Source organism: Scatophagus argus, chromosome 9 (genome assembly GCF_020382885.2).
Source record: "Scatophagus argus isolate fScaArg1 chromosome 9, fScaArg1.pri, whole genome shotgun sequence".
NCBI lineage: Eukaryota > Metazoa > Chordata > Actinopteri > Scatophagidae > Scatophagus > Scatophagus argus.
In genome coordinates, this window is record NC_058501.1 from 11,657,131 (window position 1) to 11,681,754 (window position 24,624).

General features: G+C 39.8%; 1 protein-coding gene across 5 annotated transcripts in view; it reads right to left on the reverse strand.

Moving 5' to 3' along the window:
* LOC124064424 (collagen alpha-1(XIV) chain-like) overlaps positions 1 to 24,624 on the reverse strand; it is a 123,699-nt gene that overhangs the window by 26,632 nt on the left and 72,443 nt on the right. For all 5 annotated transcript variants that reach the window (XM_046398874.1, XM_046398870.1, XM_046398873.1 and 2 more), the window contains 10 exons: positions 22,301 to 22,424; positions 16,299 to 16,442; positions 15,845 to 16,009; positions 15,593 to 15,631; positions 15,315 to 15,453; positions 12,795 to 12,937; positions 12,284 to 12,393; positions 5,769 to 5,927; positions 3,175 to 3,252; positions 2,310 to 2,396 (listed from right to left, as the gene is read on the reverse strand). In XM_046398874.1, the coding sequence (XP_046254830.1) occupies positions 2,310 to 2,396; positions 3,175 to 3,252; positions 5,769 to 5,927; positions 12,284 to 12,393; positions 12,795 to 12,937; positions 15,315 to 15,453; positions 15,593 to 15,631; positions 15,845 to 16,009; positions 16,299 to 16,442; positions 22,301 to 22,424 (1,188 nt within the window). The remainder of the gene's footprint in view (positions 1 to 2,309; positions 2,397 to 3,174; positions 3,253 to 5,768; positions 5,928 to 12,283; positions 12,394 to 12,794; positions 12,938 to 15,314; positions 15,454 to 15,592; positions 15,632 to 15,844; positions 16,010 to 16,298; positions 16,443 to 22,300; positions 22,425 to 24,624) is intronic.

Below are 24,624 nucleotides of genomic sequence, written 5' to 3' on the forward strand. Positions count from 1 at the left end.
GGGCAATCAATATCATTTCAATCATGACTCAAAGATTTATAAAACTGAGGAGGCCTGCTGCTGTGTGAGACAGGAAAAAGACTCTCAGGAAGAAAAACACAGCAGTGTTCTGGATGATGATAGCAAGTGTGGAGCAGAGGTAATTCAGATTGCCAAAACACTGTCTTGTCTGTGTAGATATTTCATAGACAAAAGTACATGTATTATGTTTAATACCATGACTTTATAAACAAGAACGGCTCTTCAAATAGGAAAGTTTTGAACTCTCATAGTCTCCACGATCAGATGGCAACCACTTTAGTTTCTTAATCCTTTTGTTCAAAAACAAAATGCTTTGCTCATTTGCCTTCTCCTTGTCATTTCCTGACTGTTTTCTGTGTGTTGACATTGCACCAGGTATCCTCACAGATCCAGGTATTCATTTAGCTTTCTTCACATGCCACAGCAGCACAAAAACACATTCTGTAAACATCCATTGTTTGTAGTGAAACTCTGTGTTATCACAGTCTGCTAGGATTTTTGAAAGTTTCCCTGTCTGTGGGATGCTTGTCTTCCATAGGGGATACGGTACATTTATTGTGTTAACAAGGTGAGTGGCACTGCTTTTTTTCCCTTCCTTGAAACCCCACCAACAGCGTGCAGCGTGTAGTTTTGAACGCAAAAGTGGCTATGATTTCGCCATTAAACCATTTATCTAGGCCCATGAGGTGCAGTTAAAATGTGATTTAAGAAATCCATTCAGAACTAGAGAGAGAAAGAGACAGAGACAGAGAGACAGATGCAGGCACAGTTGAAGTATTAAACGATAATAATAAAAAAAAAAAGCGCAAGAGAAGAAGAGCCTCGGGCATGTGGGTGACGTGAAGGTAAAAGAGAAAACAGAAAGACAGAAACAGAAAGACAATGAAAGGCTGAAAGCTATACAGTGCTGCAATTGATCTCTGGCTCAGAGACAGAGAGTGAAAGAGAGAAAAAGAGAATAGAGATAAAGGTGACAGAAGCAAATGTACAGGGAGAGGAGAGAAAATACATCTTCAACTTTAGCTCAACTATATTTATTTGAAATCCAAGAGCAACTTTTCTTGCATTAGAAATAAGTGAAATTTTAATTGCACATTTCCATGGATTAGCTTGAAACATTAGAGAAAGACAAAACCAAAGAGACAAGGAACCAAAGAGACAAGGAGGAGAGGAGGGCTGAGGCCTGTGGACATAACCTCATAGATGAGTAAGCGGATGTGGCTCATAGGACAGGGAGGAAAACTGGAAGGGATTGTAATTGGCTGTGATAAACATAATTGCCATATAATTATTTTTGCAAACTATACTGGCGTTGATCCACACCCCAGTCATACCCTCAGTACCAGCGAGTGGAGACAAGGGGGGAGAAAATGAGAGAAAACGAAAGAGATATAGAGATGGGGAGGGAAGCCGAGAAAGGAATGCAAAACGCAGAGAGGGAGACAGAGATAGAAAGAAAAAAGAAAAAAAGAGGAGGGAATACAGACAAAAGTCTCAGGCTGTAAATGAGCTCATTTATTGCTCTCATCTCTCAGCCTCTATCTGGTTTTACCTGCTACAGCGTGAGAAGAATACACAAGCTCCTCTTGCTAACATACTGCCACCCCAATGGAAACAGCAATGTTTGCAATGCTGCATTTCACAGGTTTCATTAAAGAAACATCAAAAATATGAAACCGCTATTTGACAGAACCTGATCAAAAGACTGATTATGAATAATAAATAAATTGTTTATTGACAGATAAATGCACTTTTATGTCTTTCGACTTACAAAAAGCATCTTTAGATTGTATTTATGTGTGTGAATAAATTGGCTTTCTGTTTGCAGACCAGCTTAGCTCAATTTGTCCCTTGAGGAAAGAATTTAACAAGTAGAGTACTGAGCTGTAGTACGTTGATTTCTTTCCTTAACGTCCAATTCTAAATTCCACAACAGGAGATTAACTTTTTTGTACTCAGCTGTCACAGTGGCTGTTTGACTTTGAAGTAAGCCAGCAGTGTCCACTATTGAGACTCCAAAAACTTTTTTGGGGAATAAATACAAACTTTTTAATGAGGGTCCAGAGAGTCAAACTGAATGACTGAATAACTGAGATACAGTAAGAAAAATAAATAACTGTGAAACAGTATATAAATGAGACAGAGGGGAAGGGGGGTGGGGGGGCATCTATGAAGAATCCCACAGAGCTCTGTGGAAAGACAGGCAGAAATAGACTGTAAAGGATGAGCCTCCTGATGGACTGAGAGTCTGGATAAGTAATTTAAGGAAAGAATTAGTGAGTTCTTACAGGGGGTCCGGAAGGTCCTGGAGGTCCTTTGCTGTCCTGGGAGCAGGTACAGGCATGAGGCAGGGGGGGGCACTGCTCCTCGACTCTCTGAAAAGACACACAAATGCATAGAGTGTAAAGTGCACTTGGTCTGCATTCAGGTGAGACATGAGCAGCATCATTTAAAAGTTCAACTACATACGCCAGGAGCCTGGCAGCAAGCGAGATAATGACAGTAAAACATGCTCATAGCTCGCCAAGTTGTCTGTGGATCAGGTGTTCCCCATCTGGCTAAGCTGCTTCAGGTATTAAACTTGTGGTGCAAAACTGTCAGCGTTTGCTTGGCCCTCTTGACAACTGATAATCTACTATATCAGAACAGGTGTTTTGTTTACTCTATCAGGTTGTCCCCTAGCATGTATCGAATCAAAACATTTCTGTCAAGAAAATGAACAGGTATCTCAGAGTATATGTTCGTTTTATGCGTGAGTTTAAAGCCTGGGGTGGTAATAATAATTGGTGCTCTCATAAAGGCAGGCTGAAACTAAATTTGTCATACTCAAAGTGCTCATTAGGTACATTTCTATCACAAAAAAGAAATTACCTGCTCAACCACAGACACAACTAGCAGTGGCATTTCTTTGTCGCTTCTAATAGCCATTCATAGAGATCCTGAGTAATTTAGGTTTAATTCTGGTTTTATCATTTTGGATTTAACTCAGTTTGATTGTAACCATAATTATCACTCTAAATATCTATGATTGTAATAGTCCGAGCTCTAAACTGCTACTGGGAGAGCACAGGAGAGAAGAATTGGAAAATGATGTATCAAAGTGTATGAGCATGTGTCTGTGTGACTGAGTGTATGCATACGTTGGGTTCTTACCAATGCTGGCAGCTCACAACACTTATCTCTGCTGGCCCAGGATGTGCTGCAGATGATGTCAAACATCTGGAGCTGGAACTGTAAACACACACATGTGTGAGTACACTTAGAAAAAAAAAAAAATACAACCCACAAACAAATCCCATTTATACCGCAATTACAATATTGTCATTTACCAGATTTGCAAAATGCAGAAGTAAAACTGAGGCAACATCACAAATGCAATATATTAATCGTGGTGTTTTGTAATGGTGTGGTTTTGTGCTGTTTCTGTGTTGATAAGAAACAGAAGAAGAAGAAGAACAGAGACAGTTTGGCTGCTCAGGCTCTGATGACCAGCTGAAAAGTGCTGGGAGATTCATGACGTCTGGCAGACATATCGAGGCTCCACAAGTCTTAAACTATAGGCCAGGATATGAATTAGGTCATGGGTTTATGTCTGGCTCATTTCTAAAGTTTATCATCACAAGTGGGTGGGCCCACCAACATACCATATACTGTTTGTTTCATTAGAAGGCTTTCTTGTCTCCACATTTCTACGTTTCATTTACCTAATCTTCAACAAAGTTCTGTGATACGCAGACACAAATTTATGATAAAACTCCTACTGTGACTTGGTGGGTGTGAGAATGTTTTATCTTGTAAGTTAAAGACACACAGACCCCGTGTGCACACTTGGATGAGATTCGTGGTGGAAAACTGGGTAATTCATTTTCTATCTGCAACTGTTTCAGTTACGTTACGTTCATACGTTTATGATATGTCAGCATTGTGCTACAATGGGTCATTTCTAGTCCAAATTAATGGGAAAAAAATCTGACAATGTAAATTTCAGTCAAAAGTAGTTGTTGTTGTTTTTTTTTGTTTGTTTTTTTAATTACTAAAGAGCTGCCCTGCAGCTCATGTAAAGGGCTCTGATCCCAGTAATTACAGTGCTTCTGTTAGAGCACCGCAGGAGGCTTGAAAGAGCTGCAGAGTCTCAGTCAAATTGCAGCTAATATTGAGATCCACAAGATCCACTGAAACCTTGTCAGGACTGTCATGATATGATTTAATTTATTCATGCTGATGTACTGTCACTTTGGTAATCCTCTAAATAAACTCTGAAAATCCACAGGCTCAGCTGTCATTATGAATGAGCACAACGCTCCCAACTAAAGTGTCTCTAGGTAATAAATGTCGCTTGTTGTGGAACTCGAGACAAGACTTCACTTCTGGCCAACTGAAAGTGCAGGCACTGAAACAGAATGAACTGATGGATCTTAATGTTAGAAGCCAAGAAAAGCTATCAATATAGTTTAACAACAGATTATTTTATGCAAAGGCCTTTCCAGACATGACAAAGCAACATATTTTTGAATCAATCACCATCCTCTCCACAGGCCAGTAAAGGACAGTCTGGTAGTAAATGGAGAAAATGTCACATTTTACTTGTTTTCCTTCATAAAAACCTCTTAAAGCTGCATAATCATCTGCATCTAAACATCTCTAAACATCTGCCTATCTACTGACACACCACGCAAGACTAGGGGGATATATTGCTACAGCTATTAGCAAAATAGTTGCATAAAAGTGAGTGGCAGAGAAAAGTACAGCTAACATTTCCCAAAACTGCATGTTCATTATGGTATTGTTAGGTGTTTTCTTACAAATGAATGAGACACAAGATAGTTGGATACAGTCAGCCTCACAATGCACAGCTCCTCAGCCAAAGAACAAGCGAACCACTGCTGCAGCAAGTGAGATTCTCATTCAGCGACTAACCCCATAATGTTAGCTCAAAGCACATTCCTGCAGCGGTGAACAGTATCTGCTGGGAAGCCATTCGGATGTTCGTGATGGCTAATTAGCTTGGACTTGTATGACTGTCGCATTTTAAAAGCTAAGAGAGCTGGTTGAACTTATCAGACTGTCCACTTGCATAAATATCCCAGCTAGAACTACAGGGCAGTCAGTGTATAATGTGAAGGGTTGGGCTGGGATTTTTCAGTTTGCTCTTGGTGGATTCTCCATTGTTACAAACTGCAGCTTTATCGCAATGTTGTCCAGCTGATCATTTTCTTTGGAGCACCTAAGAAGTATACTTTACTAACAGCAGCACTCAGTATGCCCAGAAGCCAAGGACACCACATCTTCAGTGGTGTGTGTGTGTGTGCGTGCGTGCGTGCATCAAAATGTTTTTTTTTTTTTTTTTGGGTGCTTGTTTTACTTAATGGATGGAGCACAGCTAACAAAGTATATCTGAAGCACTTGGTACATTTCCATTTGCAATAAATAAAATGAACTTCCACTGAGTGACTCACTGGAGTAATTTTGGTAACTAATGGTGGCCATTTTATACTCCATAATGGTTCACACACCTTGCTGATTGATCACTGCAATCAATGCACAAGGGACAATTACAATAGCCAGATGATTATCACATGATTATAGCAGAATTTTCTTTATTATCATTTTTTAAGCTGTGTAATACACAGCCTTGTCTGCTAAAGGAGGAAAAACAAGCACTTATTTTAATAAATATGCACAGACATACAATCATCCTCTATTCAGAGTGCACTTTAACAGTAAGGCAGACAAGAATTCATACTGACTGCAGCAGAGTTGTCCCGTCTGCCTCTGGACCGAACCATCCTCCCGAGGAGCTCCACTCCATCGGTGGTAATGTTCCCGGCAGCATTGATGGATTTCTCCCCAACCACAGAGCAATCCAACACCACCTTCACAGATGTCTTGCTGATGGTTACATGGAGCTGTACGTGGGAGAGAGGATAAGGAGCATGAGACAAATGAGAGCATTTCCCAAACTACGGTGACATCTGACACCTGTGGAGCAGATAAGATGTGAGAGTGTCTCCTATATCTCAAGATTATGATGAAACAGCAACAGTTTAGAAAGATACAGAAGGGTTGTCAACATTATTTTAGCAAGTATTTTGTCTCAATCGTTAATCCATCTTTATTTTCCTCTTTAATATGTTACCAAAGACAAACAATCAATAGAGTCAGTAAATCATAGTTGTAGCACTATTTTAAGTGCAGCATTTTCTCAGGTCTTGTATCTGTGATCAGTCAGAATATAAAATGTTCGACCACTTCTTGTGTTTATGTGAACCAGCAAGAACGGGCCACCTATTTACTGAATAATTACAGTTACAATGAAGCTTTTGTTTGTGTCTGTGCATTTCAAATAAATAAATAAACACAAGGTAAAAGTATCTAAGCACAGAAATTGGCCCATCCAGTCAGATTGCCTCTGAGCTCTGACTGCCTCCTTAGAGGAAACCAGTGCCAGTGCAATGAGCTGTGAAATTCAACTGGTGGCAGGGTTAATGAGCAAAGAGGGCTGCGTCCTGCTGAAGGATTGTAATAAACTAGATTGTTTTTATTCGTTTCTCTGTGTGAAGCAATTTGCACTTTGTTTTCTCTAAAAAGAAAGTATTAATAACAACATATCAGCATTGTTGTTATTCATACCCTGAATAAAAATACACTAAGTCATAAGGACAAGTATGCATGTGTGCAGCACACACATCTGTACATACACACGCAGTGACCAGAATTAGACAAAGTTCATATTCCAACATCAGAACCCATTCCTCTGCTGACGTCTGGACGGCTGCTTTATAATGACTTTCTGTTCTGCATTCTGCACACCTCATTGAGCGTGTGTGTGCGTGTGTGTGTGTGTGTGTGTGTGTGTGTGTGTGTGTGTGTCATACTTTTTGAAAATAAAAAATTATGAAATCCTCTGAGGTGCAGGCATTTTCCTGGTATTTTGTTGCATTTAGTGGTTTCAATTAAGGTTACCATTGGGCTTTTGGGAATGAACACAGGGCAATATGTCTGGTGTATGTAACTGTATATGTTTGTGTTTGTGTGTGTGTGTGTGTGTGTTCCTGTAGTTGTGGGGACAAAAAAATTGGTTTACACAGACACATTGTGTGGAGCCGTCTTATTCATGGGGACAAAATGCAAGTCCCCACAAAGTAAATCATTAAATATTAGGGTGAAGACTTGCTTTAAGGTTAGCTTGAGCTCAGGGTTTGGTTAATGTAAGAGTTAGGATTAGGTGAGTAATGGTTAATGTTATGGTTAGGTGGTGGTTAAGCCTCCAGGAAATTAATGTTAGTCTATGTAATGTCCCCAAAAGTGATGGAAACATGACTCTGTGTGTGTGTGTTGTGTGTGAGAGACTTTCCTTCAAACTGAGCTGGTTCCTATATTTACTCCAGCAGTGACTCAGACTTATTTTCAGCTTGGGGGGAGTTTATTGTTGAAAAATGACACACCTGGCCATTAGTAGCAGGCATCATAAAATATGCTGCTTATTATTTTTACTTAAAATGTCCTTCACAGCAAAAGTTTCATATGAAAACATCACAGGAAAATATTCATACATCTATCCATTTTCTATACCGCTTATCCGTCAGGGTCGTGGGGGAGCTGGAGCCTATCCCAGCTGACTACGGGCGAGAGGCGGGGTACACCCTGGACTGGTCGCCATTCAATCGCAGAGCCAACACACAAAGACAAACAACCACACACTCACACACTCACACCTAGGGGCAATTTAGAGTAGCCAATTAACCTAATGTGCATGTTTTTGGTATTGTGGGAGGAAGCCGGAGTACCCGGAGAAAACCCACGCAGGCACAGGGAGAACATGCAAACTCCACATAGAAGGGCCCAGACCGGGATTCGAACCTGGAACCCTCTTGCTATGAGGGGACAGTGCTAACCGCTTAGAGCAGCTGATATTAAAGCTAATTTAAACATGATGATTCACAAGCTGACAGGAAACAAGCATCAAAAATGAGACTTGCGATCATTTTTAAAGGCCTGCTGTGACAACAAAGAAAAACAAAATCATTGACCACAAGACATGAATAAAACATAAAAAAATATCAGCGGCATACTGTTTTTCTCTGTGTACTGCTGCTGGCAGGTCAGATGTCTGGCTGGAAACTACAGGACCCATCCACAGCTAATGCTACTGCCAGCACAAGATGAATTAGTCTCTCAAACATCCACAGTCTTGTCTTTTCTAACGCGACGTCTGTCTTACACATCAGCAGCATCTTTCTTTAATATAAAACACCTCATTTGTTTGTGTCTCTGACAGCAGATGATTTTATTTTTGTCTTTATCTGAATTTGTTTTCCTTATTTTTCAGACAGAAGACAAATTACTTTTATTTTCTAAACCACTGACAGTGCTGTATTATCTTTATCGTGTTCCTCATGTGACCTTGCGGTAATCTCCCAAATTGAATAACAACTCTGTTGTACCAAATCACCAAACTATCGACAGGAAAAGTATTTAAGATAGCTTGGATTTTGTTTAATATTTTGATGCTTTTGGCATATTTATTGCTCTATGCAGACTGACTTAATGAAAATGAAAACTGTAGTTTTGAAACAACACTTTATGGCAAATTCCAGAGTATTTTAAGGATCATCAACTGAACAATGAAATATGAAGGAAGAAGAGGTGAGAAACATTGAGAAATGGAAAAGGAGACAAAGAGCAGAGGTGGCGCCTGGTAACACCACACTTGGTAACACCTAAACAAAATAAAGTAAATCTCTGACGCAGTGTTGGAAATGGAAAGTTGGCGAGCGGACAAACACACACTCAAATTGTTATGGCAGTTTTTAAACATGCTGTGTGAGATAATATGGGCCAAAGAAGATGAAGATGTGTCTGCTGACTCAGCAGTCTCTGTCCTGCACTTAAAAATGTGTATGCTCACTTATGCATGCTTGAACTGTGTGTGTTTCTATGTGAATGGCCAGTTGTTTGTTTTATAGTCTGTAAGCAAGCATACGCACTTTCTTTCCCTCTCTCCCTGTATGTGTGTGTTTTCTCATTTCCTGACCACTCTACCAACCAATCAACCCTAAAACTGCTGTTTATAACTAATAACCCACAAACTCCACTTTTAACATTTGAACAAAGTTAGATTCCCCTGTTAAGTCTAGAAATGACCTTTCATCAAGCTCCGACGTAGTGCTATGTAAGGGAAAAGAAAGATTAAAATGTAAACAAACAATTCAGTACAGCTCAAAGACAGCTTTGAGAGAGTTTAATGATCAATAATTAATTTGCTAAGTGTCACGTGCATTTGTTTGTTTGTTGTTTTTTTTTTTTTTAGAAAACAATCACAACAGAAATAAGGTTAGCTCTAATCTCAGACTTTAGCAACTAAAATACTCCAGGTGTTGCCTCAGGCTTTACTCGCTCTTGCTTTGAAAGAGGGACATTCCTGAGTTTCTTTTCTGCACAATAATAACGTACAAGAACTTGCACAGATGCAGGCAAAATAATCCTGATTTTATTTTAAAGGAGTCTAATTGTTGAGGTATGCTTGAGTCATTCATTAACTGCACTTCTGTTTCAGAGATCCAGTACACAGTATTTCTTCACTGTGCTGTCACTGTCTAACTCATCCCACCTTATCAGTCTTCCTAAAGCCCCAGTCCATGCAAACTTACTGCACTTTCCTAACAAATCATCTTCACAACAGAATCATTACAAAAATGTACTCTAGTCCAGCAGCTGAATGCAAACATCTCAGAAACACAACTTGAAAATAGAATTAAAACAAGTTTGCAGTGTTGACATTTTTTGCTTGTATCTGGATTGATCATCAGGAAAACAGATCCAACCAACACATTACTTTGACAGACATGTGTTGTAATATTGTCTGCTCTTTTCTTTCCCTGTCCCAAACGTGTCCTTCCAACACACATTTATTTTACTGGTAGCTCGCTTTTGTTTGTCCATCATAATTTCTTCTTCTTCTTACCAAGATGCTACTAACATTTAGCCTTACAATAATCATTAATGGGCAAATGAATTAACGGTGAATTTCACTCTGAGATACATTGTGGGTAAGTGTAAGCTAGAATGTTCCAAAAACACTGATGCATTTTATTTCCACGCTGTTTTACAGCACAGGAGCACAGCTGTAAGTGCTCTCTCACATTTTTGATGGGAGGCATTTAATCGTTTTGGGAGATACAGCAAAAAGTGTTCATGCACTTCTAAAGTGTAACTTAGCTCTGAGCAAGATGTGAGTTAGACTGAAGATAACTCTCACCTCTCTTTTCTACACGTCTCCGTTTGTCTCTGTATTTCTATGTGTACTTCTCTTTGTGTCTCAAGCTCACCGTCATATCAGTTTCCTCCTCTGCTCTTCTTTCTCCCTCCCTCACCCACTCCTGTTTTCTGTTTCTCCCTCTCTCTCCCCCCCCCCTCTCTCTCCCTCTTTCCCTCTCTCTCCCTCCCTCTCTCTCTCTCTCCCTCTCTGCATGCTTGAGCAGTGACAGATCCTGCTGGGTATTCCTGCTTTCACATGAGGTGTCTTCATATGGTAATCCCTTTATGATGGACCCACAAACATGCACGAGCACAAGGACACTTCTCTTATTCACTTGTCATCCTGTCTGAACAGAGATGAACACTTCCTCTTGCCAGGCAGTCATCTGCATCTGTTCCCCCTCTCAGCATTGTCTTGTTCTCCAACACAAAGACGAAAAACATAGGAGAAGACAAAAGGAAAAAGAGAATGATGGACAGCTACTCTCTGACATTTTGGGGACTCTGTGGATTTCTGCAGCCCACCAACTCTCTGTCTGTCTTTCTTTATCCCATTTATGTTCTCTAGGATAGAAAGGAGACAACAGCAGCTCTAGAGCCAAAAACAGTATTGTCTCCAAACACTTAACCACTCTTTTAAAATGTAACAAAACAATACATGCAGATGTCCATTTCCACCAGCCCTGCTGGAGTAAATACACCTCCTGAACAGGGACATTAATTCAAAGAACATGTCCACAAAGACAAAAGAATCGATTATTATTCAGCTAGCTGTTGTGATTATTTTCTTTCAGCTATTGCTGTTGACATCTCACGCCAAAGTGTTTTGCAACGTGAATGTGCCTTTCATTGGGCCTGTTGAGGCCAAACCAGCGGCATTATTTATTCAGTAGATGCATTTGCATCACTATTTATTCCATAATTTATTTTCCCCCAAAACACTTTCTTGTCTCAAGTGACCACAAGATTACCTTTAATTGGGGGATTGTCATCAAAATTTGGCATTTCCATTCAGTCGGACTAATTTGATACAATGTAATTTACATAAGAAAATATTTGGCTATAATCCCAGTGATGAAGGGAAATATGAAATGTCTTTGTCAGAGACTCAGTCGGGAGGACAAACTAATATCATCTCATGCTCTAGCCTGAGCTCACCAGCAAAGAGTCGTGTAATAGCAACAAAATCATGGAAACAACCACAGGCAGAAAGTGTGTTTCTAGATGCACTGATTGAAAACTTCTCTATATTGTGCAAACATCAAATGCACTTTGATATTGATATTTGATCATGTCATATATGTGGTTTGATTAGAAGTTTGGCAAAATGGCTGTAGGATTATTAATTTATTCACTGATTTTTTAAACTATTTAGTCTATAAATATCAAAAATAATGACATATCACTTCTTAAAGAGAGAGGGATCATCAGTTTCACTCCCACTCTTACATACGCCACTAGTTTAAAAAATAAAATAAAATGGGTGTAGAAAAAGCAGTGGAGAGTGACAGAAGAGGGATGACTATCATCACCTGCACACACACACTCATCTCAGCAGTGCTGACAGGTCAGGAGAAAAGAAAGCCCCAGAGCCAATGGAAAACCACACAACAGGCTCCATGACTTCAAAAAACAAAACAAAAAACAACACAGCGGATTTTCTTTATTTGCGTCTCTTTCTTAACGGCTTGTCACAAAGTTTCATGATCCATCTGTCCTCTTCCGCTCTGCAGAGTTTCAGAGCAGCAGATTTTAATATTTATCTGAAAAGCTACCACCTAAAAACTGCAACGAAGACTTTAACAATCCAGCAGCACAGCCTGGACATACACACATCACACTGCTATTTTATTTCTTTTAAATTGTTAACATATCCTGACCAGCAACTCAAAACCTGCTACCTTCATTACCATAATTTAGTAATATGAAACAGAAGAGAGCAATAACAATTAGCATGAAACTATACCTTAACTTTTTGATAAGCACACATATGTTAAAGACTAACCTTGTGGAAGCTGCCATGGAAGATTCTCTTGATTTCATTTCCTTCAAAGGTAACAGTCTGGAAGTCTCCCTTGTAGTCATTGTTGAAGAACGTCAAGGTCTTTCCAGAGTCTTGGGTCGGGTAAAGAGAGAGAAGAGACAAGTGTAGTGAGGGACAATAGAAACCTGCCCTGCACACACTTTTGTCTCTAGAGGATCTGGATTGTAACAGTAGTGAACCACATGGGCCACATGGACTCAAAAATGTAATAACTTTTGCTGAAAACCAACCGTATTATGGCCTTTGAAAATCCATTATTGGTTGTCCTCTGGTTGTACTTAGTGATTAGCAAGTTTACCTAGCGGTGACTAATGTTTTCCCTCTTGCTTTACTTCTAAAATCTACTGACATTGTGGGAACGGCTGCACAACATCTGCTGTTTGTTGTTGTCAAACTGTGGCGTGTTTTCATACAGGTGAGTCAAAAAGATAAAAAAGTTAATCCAGAAAAAGCACAAGTGATTCAAACTTACTGTCCAGGATCAGCCCCACCAGTGGTTCGTTGTCTTTGTCAAGGATTTCCCACAATGCAAAGGGCTCCAGCGGGGTCTCAGGAAGAAGACGGAGCATCATAGAAATGGTGTAGTCAGAGGGTAAACCTTCGGGATGAAGGTACCTGGTACACACACACACACACACACACACACACAAGCAGATAGTGAGCTTTGCAGTGCCCTAAAGGCATGTATCTACTTGGTGTCTTTTTCAAAATGTCAGTGTCTCTTTTCAGCTTTTGTGAATGCTTTTAGAGTGCTTGTGGCTGCCTGACACGGTCTTTGAGTGGCAGCCTCTTTTTGATCTTGGAGCCGAGCCTTTTTTGGTATAGCTGCCTTCAAGCGCTTCAGGTTCAAATGGCTTCGACTTCAACTTTTCAGAGCACTCGTGGATGTCACATTTCACAAACTGAACAATCACAGCACAGGAAGCTCGCGTTAAAGCTGTATGACGGTAAAAACCAAGAGAAAAAGCTACAAAATAAAAACATGACAGACAGAAAGACATTACGTGTTCATGCCACTGAATGCTGGTTTTTATACTTGAATATTTCTAGTGCTAAAATTGAATGCTTCTAACTCGCATCTGCAAGCATCTTGTAGGAATTTGTTTCCAGCATCTCTTAATGCTGTAAAACATGTCAATAACAAGTGCGCATGGTCTTCATCTACAATATACAACCCACATGAAATACATGAATTCTGAAAGATGTTAAGGCATGACCTTCACATCTTGAATCTTTTGATTTGTTATTGACTACAGATTGGACTTGGGCTAATGAAAACAAGACTCTAAACAGCTCATAAAAATGCCCATTAAACAGAATCCAGACAGATAAACAGTGGGATCTACACTGCCTGTGGAAACCAGATAATTGACTTCTGACTTCTGTTCAGCTTGGACAAGTTGAATTATCGATACTGATAATTGTTCGTTATACAGTATAGCTGCAAAAACAGTCTCCTCCATTAGAAAGTACAATGCATTAAATGTGTACGTCTGCATGAAAAGTTAATCAGTGCAGGTATCTCCAGTATGTGTTTTGCTTTGTGCATATACTGCAGAACCAACCATTTGTGGTGAAATGCTGTTACAACTTTAATTTGTGACACTGGAATTGCAGTTTTTACAGGTTGAGGTTATTTCAGAAACACATTTTATAATTTAGTTTTAAGGCTTTAAGTCAGAACAAATTGTCAGTTTGCTTTTTTGCGCTAATTGGCAGAGGGAATTGTAGGGATTAGTGGAAAATGCATGTTTAATACATTACTGCAATGATCTGCTTCTGCTCAGCACTTTCAGCAAATTTCTTTTTATTGCAGGAAATCCATGATTTGTAAAAACTGCATTCTCTTTAAGTATTAACATTGTTTTTTATTAGTTAAAGGTGTGTCATCTGTCTTCCCTTTATGTTATTTTAACAGCAGCAATAACAGGCTCACATTCTGCAGTCTTCACAGTCACAGTGTGTGGTTGTTGTTGCAATGGGAGCAAGCAAGCGCTCAGTGAAGGATAGCAAGTGTAACGCAGGCCAGGTGTTGTGAGGGGCTCGCACCCTCCTGTCCTACAATATATAATCCAGAGTTTAGCTCTCATGTCAGTTCCCCAGTGGTTTACTATAAAGCAGAAAGTTTTCATTGGCTGCACTGTTAAACGGTTGTAGGTCCCTGTGTGAACTGTGGGCTGATAATTCAAAGTCTTCTGGTGTTTGTGTCCCGGTGCACCCTGACAGTGACCACTCCCCACGTCCAGGAGAGGAAGGGGGAATCACTTAGTAAGCAAACAAAGACGGATAAACAGTGGAGTAGGATGAAAATAACTCTTAAGGTTAAAAAGTGAGCCAGATTCAACAGATTGTACTATATTTAAATAATAAATGGTGACTGACAGCTTTTTGGTACTATGCATGATACAAATGGAGCAATTTACACATCACAACTTAGAGATACTCACAGGAGCTTGTTAACATGAAGATATTTATTTCTTCATTAATTAATGTGTCTGTTTGTGGTGATGATTCTTTTGTAAATCATTTATAACCTTGTGTACTTGCAATTTGCCCTCTCGTGTCCCTTGCAAGAGAAAATTGCCACCTCCCACTCTGTCATTTATCACTTATTTTTCATATGCCACTGAAGCCGAGCACAAGTCGATCTGTATTCATGCTCATGCTGTCCGAGAAAGATGACTGTTAGCATTGGTTAAATTGTATTTATTAGCCGTTTTCTGACAACACAAAGGCAATGAGGACAGTTAAATTGTGTTTTTGCCCATAACAGAACATAACTATTGACTGACAAATGATTAATAATTATCAATTATAATACTATAATATTTTCCTTAATATTAAGCAATTTGAAGACCATGAGGTTTAATCACAGGAACCCATGCAAATACAATTTATTACCAGATGGCTTTTGTTAACAGAAGTCATTTTATCTTGCACTCTAAGCTGTGTTTTCAGATTTCACCTCCATCGTGTGGATGTCCGTACTCACTTGGTGGGCTGAGACACCATGGCATCACGGTGTAATCTGTAACAAGGGAAGCTGTTGAATGAACCAGGCTCCAGAGAAACTCCAGGTATGGTGCTGTACTCCTTCTCTACGAGGCCAAACTTCTCCATCATACGGAAACCTGCAAGAGACAAATCAACACTATCGTCATCACGATGGGAATATCATCACCATCATTGGCTTTGTATACTGGTCGGGTACAGTGGATGGACCAGTGTTACTTTTGTGTGTTATCTATTCCTCTAAATTACACCTCTTACCTGCCATTGTGTTACCACTCATCAGAATAGATGGACAAGCTGAAAGACAGAAAGACATCTGTAAGTTCATCCTCAGTAGTTTTAATTCTTCTGCCATTCTTGGTGTCTGTCGGACAGCAAAAGTCATTTCTCAATCTTCTTTCTTTCTGCCCCCTTTCACCGTCTGCATCCCTGTCTGACTTTTGTGAACTTCTCACTCCCAGTCTCTTGCTCTCTCTCTCTCTGTATTAAACACAGGGTGGTGTTACTCACTGGCAGTGGCAGCCTCACAGACGAAAGTAATAAGCTGCTCTTCTATTTTCTTCACGGCATCCAAATCATCCACAAAGAAGACGTGTCTGTCACTGGGCTTACTGGCTATGTTCACCAGCTCCCCGTAGTCTGCGTCCGCAAAGCCAATGGCAAAGATGATATAGCCTGAAAATGGAATTTAGGAAGATAATTCATTACAAGTTTTAAAGTCAATGGAAAGGATTAAGTGGGGTATTGTAACACATTGTTGGAGTTATGGGTTTCAAACCAAGGTTGAAGAGTTTGATATCCTGAAACAGTAAAATGTGACATACAGTTCATAAAACATCCAAGAATTGAGAGGGGGAATGGGACTCCATCTGTTATGTACCGACACACACAACCTGCCTTATCAGTGCCAATGAATTACATACTATACAGACGGGGTCAATAAATTATAATTCAAAATGCCCACCGTCCATCTGCATCTCCTTGGACACTTTGTTGACATCATCTTGTGAACGTCCATCAGTGAGAACAACCAGAACCTTAGGAACACCCCTTCTAGCTCCTGCCTCTGGGGTGAAAATAGACTCTCTCACATGTTTGATGGCCCGACCTGACAGAAGAAAAGAAAAGAAATCACAAAGGTTTAGAGGTCGTACTTTTACCACTTTCTGTTGCATAAATGAAGCGTAGCACAGCATGAAGCAAGCATGCGACCACAGCCGTCTTTAACTTTGATGTATCACAAGTAACGTGGACTTATATTCATGGACTGCAACACATGGAGACACTTATCACTGCTCCTCTCCTGAATACGCTCAGGCCAACATCATTTGCTGACACAGCTCCTCGTGTGATAATTTGCACAGGTGATTTAACTAAGATTTAATGTCAGTGCGTGTTTTTTTACAGGAGGATTAGCTCTCTCAGCAGAATCGTTGTTGCTGCTAGGATTATTTGAGATCTCCCTCAAACAGCAGAGCCTTTTCTGTCAAGTCTTACTGTATAAACATTTGACATAAATGATCATTTCCTTCACATAAGTGTCTCTGACTGAAGTATAACAACTCTGTGAAAGAAAAGATGCGAACTATGATTAGCTTAGTCAAGCTATTTTCAAATCTCTGCAAGAAGGAAAGAAAACTATAACACAAAAAAAGAGAGAGAAAGTACAGTATGTGAGGGAACACGGCCAGCAATGACATAACAGATACATTTATAGCAAATAGGCTACAAATGCAAAACCACCAGCATGGTCATCATCAGCAACTATACAAGAATTTTCCATTTCCAGCTTGGATGTAAATGTGTGTGACCTTTGCTACAATTTAATTTGTTATTTGTAAATTGGTTTAAAATCTACGTGCAATTTTTTTTTTTTTTTTTAAAAGTATTCTTTATTTTTCCACTGACATAAAAACAGAAAATAGACCAAGTCTGATGTATTTCAATGAGACCCAAACACTAAAAGACGAAACAAACTAACCAGGAAATGTTAAGGTACAGTCTGTCAAAAAGTTAAAATTAGAGGAATTTTTGACAATGAGCAGGTCACCCACCAACAGACTTAATCTGTCAGTCAAATATGTCTAGACAGCTTTGAAAAGTCTCAAGACCCGCCCACAAAGCAACGACTGGGGTTTCAATGTACATATTCAAGGCCTTCAAAAAATATTTGAGGTCTGGTAAGGTAAACTTCAAGGCAGTCAGTTCATCAGCAAGGTGAAATCAAAAGGATTATGCTCAATTAACTCAACTGTATTTTCATTATATTTCTACTGATTTATTTGCATCCAGACCGTTCTCTCCGCTGCTGATGAGTGAAAGTACAAGGTATAGTAGATTAGATTACAGGAGGAAATGACCTGCAGTGTGTCCTTCACGGCTGATCTAAACTGTTAAAGACTTCACACATACTGTAGGCAACAACGTGTGTGCAACCCAATGAGCAAAGTCCCCTGATCATCACCACACAGGTAGGTAATGTCTATTTAATGCCAATTTTTGCATACTGTCCATCATGAGCTGCATTAATACTTCATAAAGCTCATACTCCTCTCCAGTTGACCTTTTCATAATTAAATGGACAATCACTGCCATTAATTCTCTCAACTCCCTCTCCTGTGTCTGAGATCTTGAGAGTGGTGCTGAGTGTCAGGGAACCAGAGGAAGCAGTAAATGGTCCTTTAAGCTGGCCAAACACTTGCATTGTGTGGTATACATAGCTCTCTAAGTCTATTGTGTCTCTCTCCCAATTTCTGACCAGAACGAAAACCCTCAGACCACATCCCCACTGCCTCCTTCTGTTTTTTTGTTTTTTTTTTTTCCCACTGAGCTGTCAGTAATGACAAATGATAAGAGTGCTTGGCCTGTAAAGTGTTGTGTTGTCAGATATCTGCCAGTGATACATCTGTTTCTGCACTGTCTTCTGCTCACGCTGGGAAAGACTGGAATTACAGCAGGTAGCCAGGCATGAAGTGAGACACAGGACAGAGCAGAGCAGGCAGAGGGAAGGAGAGGAGGGTCTAGAGAGAGACGGGTCTGGGCGGGACAATGGAGGACCAGTGAGAGGGCACAGGGAGAGTGGCAGGGGAAAGGCGGAAAAGAAAGGAATGACAAGAGGGTGAGAAAAAAGGAAACAGAAACATGTCAGTGGATCTCAGGTTCAGAAGCCCATCATCAATCAGCAATCCATCACTTTGTGTGTGTGAAGGCATCCTTGTCAGTTTGGATTTAGTCTCCCATCTGGCAACAGTTTGCCAGTTTTCTTGCTGTAACTTAAGAAGGGAAACAATGAGAGAGAGAGCAAAACATTAAAATTATCCGCCTGTTTTAGTGTCCAGAGCCTTGGTGAAATAAAAGAACAAAGGGAGGCTTTTTCTCTTTCTGTTCTTTGACTGCAGGTGAAATCTGCATGACCATAAAGAGACTGTAATACTAAGGTTATTATGAACAGCAAGAGCTACAAAATCCTCTGATCTTTGAAAAGTCAGAGCAAGACACAATTCCTCAGTGTGAGTATACTGTACGAGCAGAGTGAAGAATTAGCATTAATTAGACACATAGAACATGAAAATCAATCTCAAAAGACACATACACACTCACTCATACTGTATATATGCACACTACAACATATGTTTAGGCATAAAGACTATTCCAGCTGCAGCAACGTTAAATCAATCATTCACCAAGCCACTCAGAGGCTCACTAATACCTTAATGAATAAATGCATAGCGAAAAGCCAAATCCCAGAACATCAGCTTCTTCAACACCCAGAAACCTCAACATGCTCTTCCCTCAAACTCATATGTGAGGCTAGTAAAGAAAAAAAAAAGGGAGAGAAATTTTTTATATGCTGTTTTTAAAATGGATATAGAGGAAAGGCTTGTGACTAGAAGCCAGCTCAGAGGTAGCTGTCCCCCTCTCCTTGAACCCCGATGATACCTTGGGAGGGCAGAATTGTTCCTATCGATATCTGAGCAAACTTTATTGCATCTGTATCTTCAGGGTGAAGTCATATTAGATAAATCTGATAGACCCTCTCAGAGGCTATATCTCCAAGCCGACCAATTTAGGCATGCTAAGATAGCAACTCGGAGGGGGTTGAAAGAATCAAATAATGAGAAAATTTGATGGGCAAAAGAACAACACAAAAAAAAATCTGATAACTTTTTCCCTTTCTTCTATTGCCTGCACTGCGCAGCACACGTGACATGATTTCGTCTATACTAACATATTTTGTACCTTGTAGATATCATCCATGATGCTACCAAAAATGAGAAGGGACATCAGGACTTTTTTACCAACCACAGTCTAAGTAACAGGTTGCACACTAATAAGCCATGTAAATTAAAAATAAAACCTGCTTGCTATCTATTGGCTCCTGACATTTGTAGGCAAGCAGTCAGGTTGCTAGCAGGAGTAAACATAAAATGGATGAATACCAGTATATCAAAATATAATTTAAATTTCAATCTCAGAACCCTGTGAAATGTCAAAATTAATGGATAATGTTGTACGGAATGAAAACAGCAACAGGCTCGAGCACAGGAGCAAGTCTTCAGGGTTTCAGGTGATTACATATGGTGCTTTAAAGTTACAGGGACGCATGAAGTTTAAAGTTAGTCTTGGATGTTCACCAAATCTAACCTCTGTTGTGTCGCTAACAATGCTGAGACCAAACCTGTGGATGGTGTTGTGGGCAAATGTGATGCAGGTTGCTTCGTAAAGTGAGCAGGCTTAAACAACACTCATCGGAAGTGCTCAACATGATTAAGAAACAAAATCTACCTGTCAAAATAAAATCCTCTCTGGAACTGATCTGAGCTTTGTAAATTTCCTGTGGATCTATGCTTACTTCTGATTACCTCTTAAAATGCCTTTTCAGCTGTGTTTTCTTGGCCCGTGGGTTATAGGAAAGAGGATATAAAGTAACCTAGCTATTTAGAGTAAAAGCATAAAAATGGCATTAAGGCTGTGGGGTTTCTTGTTGGATAACAATTGAATCCACACAGTTGTATCTGCCAAGAGCTCAGGGTTAAAGGAGCAGAAAGCAACGAACCCTTCTTTGAAGGCTTTGGGGGATTTAGACACTGCGAGGGGCCCTGATGGGGTGTCTGAGGAGAATTTGAGGTTTAAGAATGAAAAAATGGAATAGTTTGGGTTTGGAGAGCGAACAACAACAACAATAAAACCTTTAGGGTTGTAATGTAAGCTTCAGTCCTGAAAGAGAAACTACTGATCTATGGACTGAAGGAGTAAGATGTAAGTAAGGAGGTTTAGGCACAGTCTCCAGTGCACAGCTCAGTATGTGTATGATTGTATGGTATAGTGTTTGTATATTTAGCATCATGATGCATAAAGAAGGGGGAAATATGCAAATTAAAGCATGAAAAATGTAACTTTCACTTTTGTCTGAAGTATCAGTGAATAGACTGACTTGAAAATAAATAAATACAGTACATTTTACTTCTTGTAAAAAAAAAAAAAAGAAAGGAAAAAAGACAAATAAAGGACATATAGTATATCATATAAACTAAAATATAATCCAAGAACGTGAATGTAGGTTTCTCTGGTGGAAATAAGGGCAGCCTGAAGAAGAGGAATTATGTTTGAGCTGCTGAAGAAGATTAATTCTACAATGAGCTTGTGCATGTGCAGGCACTGTATGTGTGTACTGTATGTGTGTACTGTATGTGTGTACTGTATGTGTGTACTGTATGTGTGTGGGAGAGAGACAGAGAGATAAGGGGAGAGGGAGACAGAAACTGTGAGTCTGTCAGCATTTGCCTAACCTTGTGAGAGCTGCCTCCTCTTTCTCTTTGTGTGGAGAAGATGAAATTTCATGGTTTATTCTCTGTTTGCTGAAGACACACACATGCACACACACACTGCCCCATCAGCTAAACGTCCACCTGTTTCCATCTATTAAACTGTAAGACAGTACAGTAGATGTAGTCGTATCAAAGGTTAGAGGGAAACACACAAAAGAAAGGTGGGCAAAATAAATTGCTTGGGAAATAAGGAAGGATGAATAAGAAGAGAGAACTGGAAGAGCTCGAGATATGAGAAAATTATGAAAAATGCAGAAGAAAGGAGGAAAGAAAAGAAGGAAATCAAAGAAGAGGGAGGAGAGGAAGCTTTAAAGACAAGCAAAGAGGTAGCAAAGTGGAAGAGGATAGGACAGTAGGGGGTTGGCAGGAGAGTACAGGAGATGGAGAGGAGGAAAGAAGATAAAGAGGACAGGAAGGAGGGGGAGGAAGGAATAAGTAGGGAGATGATAGTGCGATCAGCACAGGAGCTGATAGGAAAGCTCAAGCACAATTATTCTAAGCAGACACTTAACCTTAGAGTGGAGACAAAGTTGACAAAGAGCAACAACAAATCCTAACATTAAGTTTTAATAATGAAATGCACAATAAAAAAATCCACCTCCAAATCTTCCAAGCTAACTCTTAAATCACTCTGCATGTTTACACTTATGTGTACGTGTAGATTGAGGGAAGGCAGGGAATCAGTACTGTGACCTGCGTCACCGCTTTTCCCTGATGGCTGAGTGTGAGTTTACATTTTAAAACCAGAAATAGAGTGAGGATGGAGTTGTCCTTTAAGAATGAACCTTCAATCTCAAGTCATCATGGATGTGAAGTCTTTTAAGTACCTGGATTACACTGAATGAATGTTATTCTTTTTGGGTTGCTTTTTTTATACGATTTAAAATGTCAGCTTCTTTGGTTGTTTGGAGAATGTTACAATGCTGCTTTGCTGTGAAGCTCCAGAAATGTTTTGTGGACTAAGAAGCTTCGCCCAACTTTTCATCAGTATGGGACTTAATAGATAATGAGAGAATTTAAATTTTTGGGTGAACTGTTTCTTTAATGGACCAAAATTGGTTTTTCAACAAGCTGAAATAAATTCTGACTATGTTGTTAAGCTGACATCCGAATTAATACACTCCTACACTGTTCAGACCTGTCTTGGTGTTTCCTCCTTTGTATCTGATCCTCTGAATTGCTTCCAGCAGCGCTTCCTTGTTGCCATGGGAACTCAGATGGAATTCTGTCCGAGCATCGTCGCTGAACTGAGCAATGGCCACCTGCATAGAGGCAGAAACAGACAGACAGCCAGACAGGCAGACAGACAAGTTAAGTAAGTTCACATCAAACGTTAAATCAAATTACACAAAGTTCAAATATACCTGTACTCTGGACTCCTGGTGTTTTTAAACCTTGCCTTAAAGGAATAGTTCAAGCAAAAATGGAAGGTTTGTTTTTGCTTATTCGAATGTGAAAACTGAGAAGCCAAACTGCTCAAGCAACCCATGTGGCTATTATGTGAGTATAATGAAGTCAAATGCTTGTGCACAGGGTCCAAATCCCTAATAATTACCCCATTATCACCTACAATTTCTGCATTTATTCTGAACAGCAATGACAGTATTAAACAGGTGCTGCCTTTGCTAAAGGAAACATTGTCATTACATAAACTGGGTGCACTGAAACAGTCCCACACAGTGAATACTGTAAAAATTAAACTGTACTTGACACAAAAAAAGGGAAAATGTGATGTCTTTAAAGTTTAACATTAAGATTTAATGAGTGAATGCAGTAATAAGTCACAGTTTTCACCTTTTGTCCCTCGGTCAATTTCTGGTGGTCTTACTAATTTTCACAATGAACACACGACGTAAAAGTTCATGACGTCAAACTGAAAAATTACAGCCTTATTTTGTGCTTTTAGTCTCTAGGTGAAAATTCACTGAAATACATATATCCTAACTCCCAAATCAGAGCTATAATCAATCTAATTGGAATACACTGAGAGGGGCGAGCAACTATCATTACCTCCAGACTGCTAATAGTGCTGTTGTTGGCTCAGGGCAGCCTGCGTTTACCAGCCAACTTTCTCTTTACTGTGTGGCCAACTCTCTCACATTACAGCCAGTGTTTTGCTCTTGGTAGCCTACTGCCAAGGGGTTATGGGGCACAGCAAAGGTAGCAAACTGCTTAAGAACAGACAGTACAAAAAATAAGAAGAAAAAGGTTCAGCAAGCACCTCCACAGTGTGACAAATGAACCAGCTGAGCTCCGCTGACACGGTGTTGGTGGTTGGGGGGAGGGCATGCAGGCAACAGCCTTACATCCCTTCTGATGGAACTGATTCACGAGAAACATAGTCCACAGTGCATTTTATACTAAGAGTCAAGTTGATGGTATTAGTCAGTGCTTGAAGCATCTGCTCTTCTTTCCAGTTTTTAATGCATCTAGACTTAAGACCACCATTCCTGCCAGAAAAGTTATGTTTTCTGGCACAGAACACAACAGCAAAGGAGCCATGTTAATTAAGTGCTGTGCTGCAACTTTAAAGAAAAAGTCGGGATTTAAAGTTTTACCTAACTCAAATTTGTTTCATACACAAAGGGCTGTCGCCATGCTGATTTGCCAGGAGGAGGCCAACGAGATATTTTCAAATTCTCCTCCACAATCAATTAATGCCAACAGCATCTTCTTCTTCAAAAAATAGAGGAGCCAAGCCTACGTGGGTCAAAAAGCCAAGAGTAAACTCATTGTTCGGTCCATAATTTTTATTCCTGTCTGAAATGTAAGAAAATAACAATGAAAGCAAAACGAAGAAAGCAAAGGAGGAACAGCAAGCAGGTTACAGAAAGCAAACTGCAGCCGTGATGTTACATCACTCGTCATCCTTTCATTCTGGATGTACAGCATCCTGTACCTATTATTCCATTATCGACCGAATGAAAGTCTTTCTTTCTCTCTTGCAAAATGGTGGAAGGTGAAATGGCTTGCAATTTATAGAAGATGAGGAGCAGAGGATGAGGTAGCTGGATGGAGTGGAAGAGTTGGGGGGCAATGAGTTGTTGCATATATGTGAATTTTATGGTGTGTTTGACACTGTGCTGTGCTGGCACAACACAATGAGCAGAGAGATTACGAACACCTGCCTGCAGAATACATTTGGGGGATTAATACATTGTTCTTATAATACATTTGAAAACGAACAAAAATAGATTTTTCACAACGTTCTCTGTGTTGTGAATATGTTATTTACCCACAAGGTTCTGCTAAGACACGTAATTTCTTTATTTTGTCATTTTTATGGTTTTCTGTGTGGCTACATTTGGCTCGATCCCCAGCATCTGCTTTACATTCCATTTCCCACGAGCATGCATTTTTCAGAAAGAAAACGCTGTAACAAAGAGCATAAATTACAAAGCGAGAGAACAAAAATTAAAAGCCTTGGGCACAGTTGTATTTCTGTTGGTTAACTTATGATAC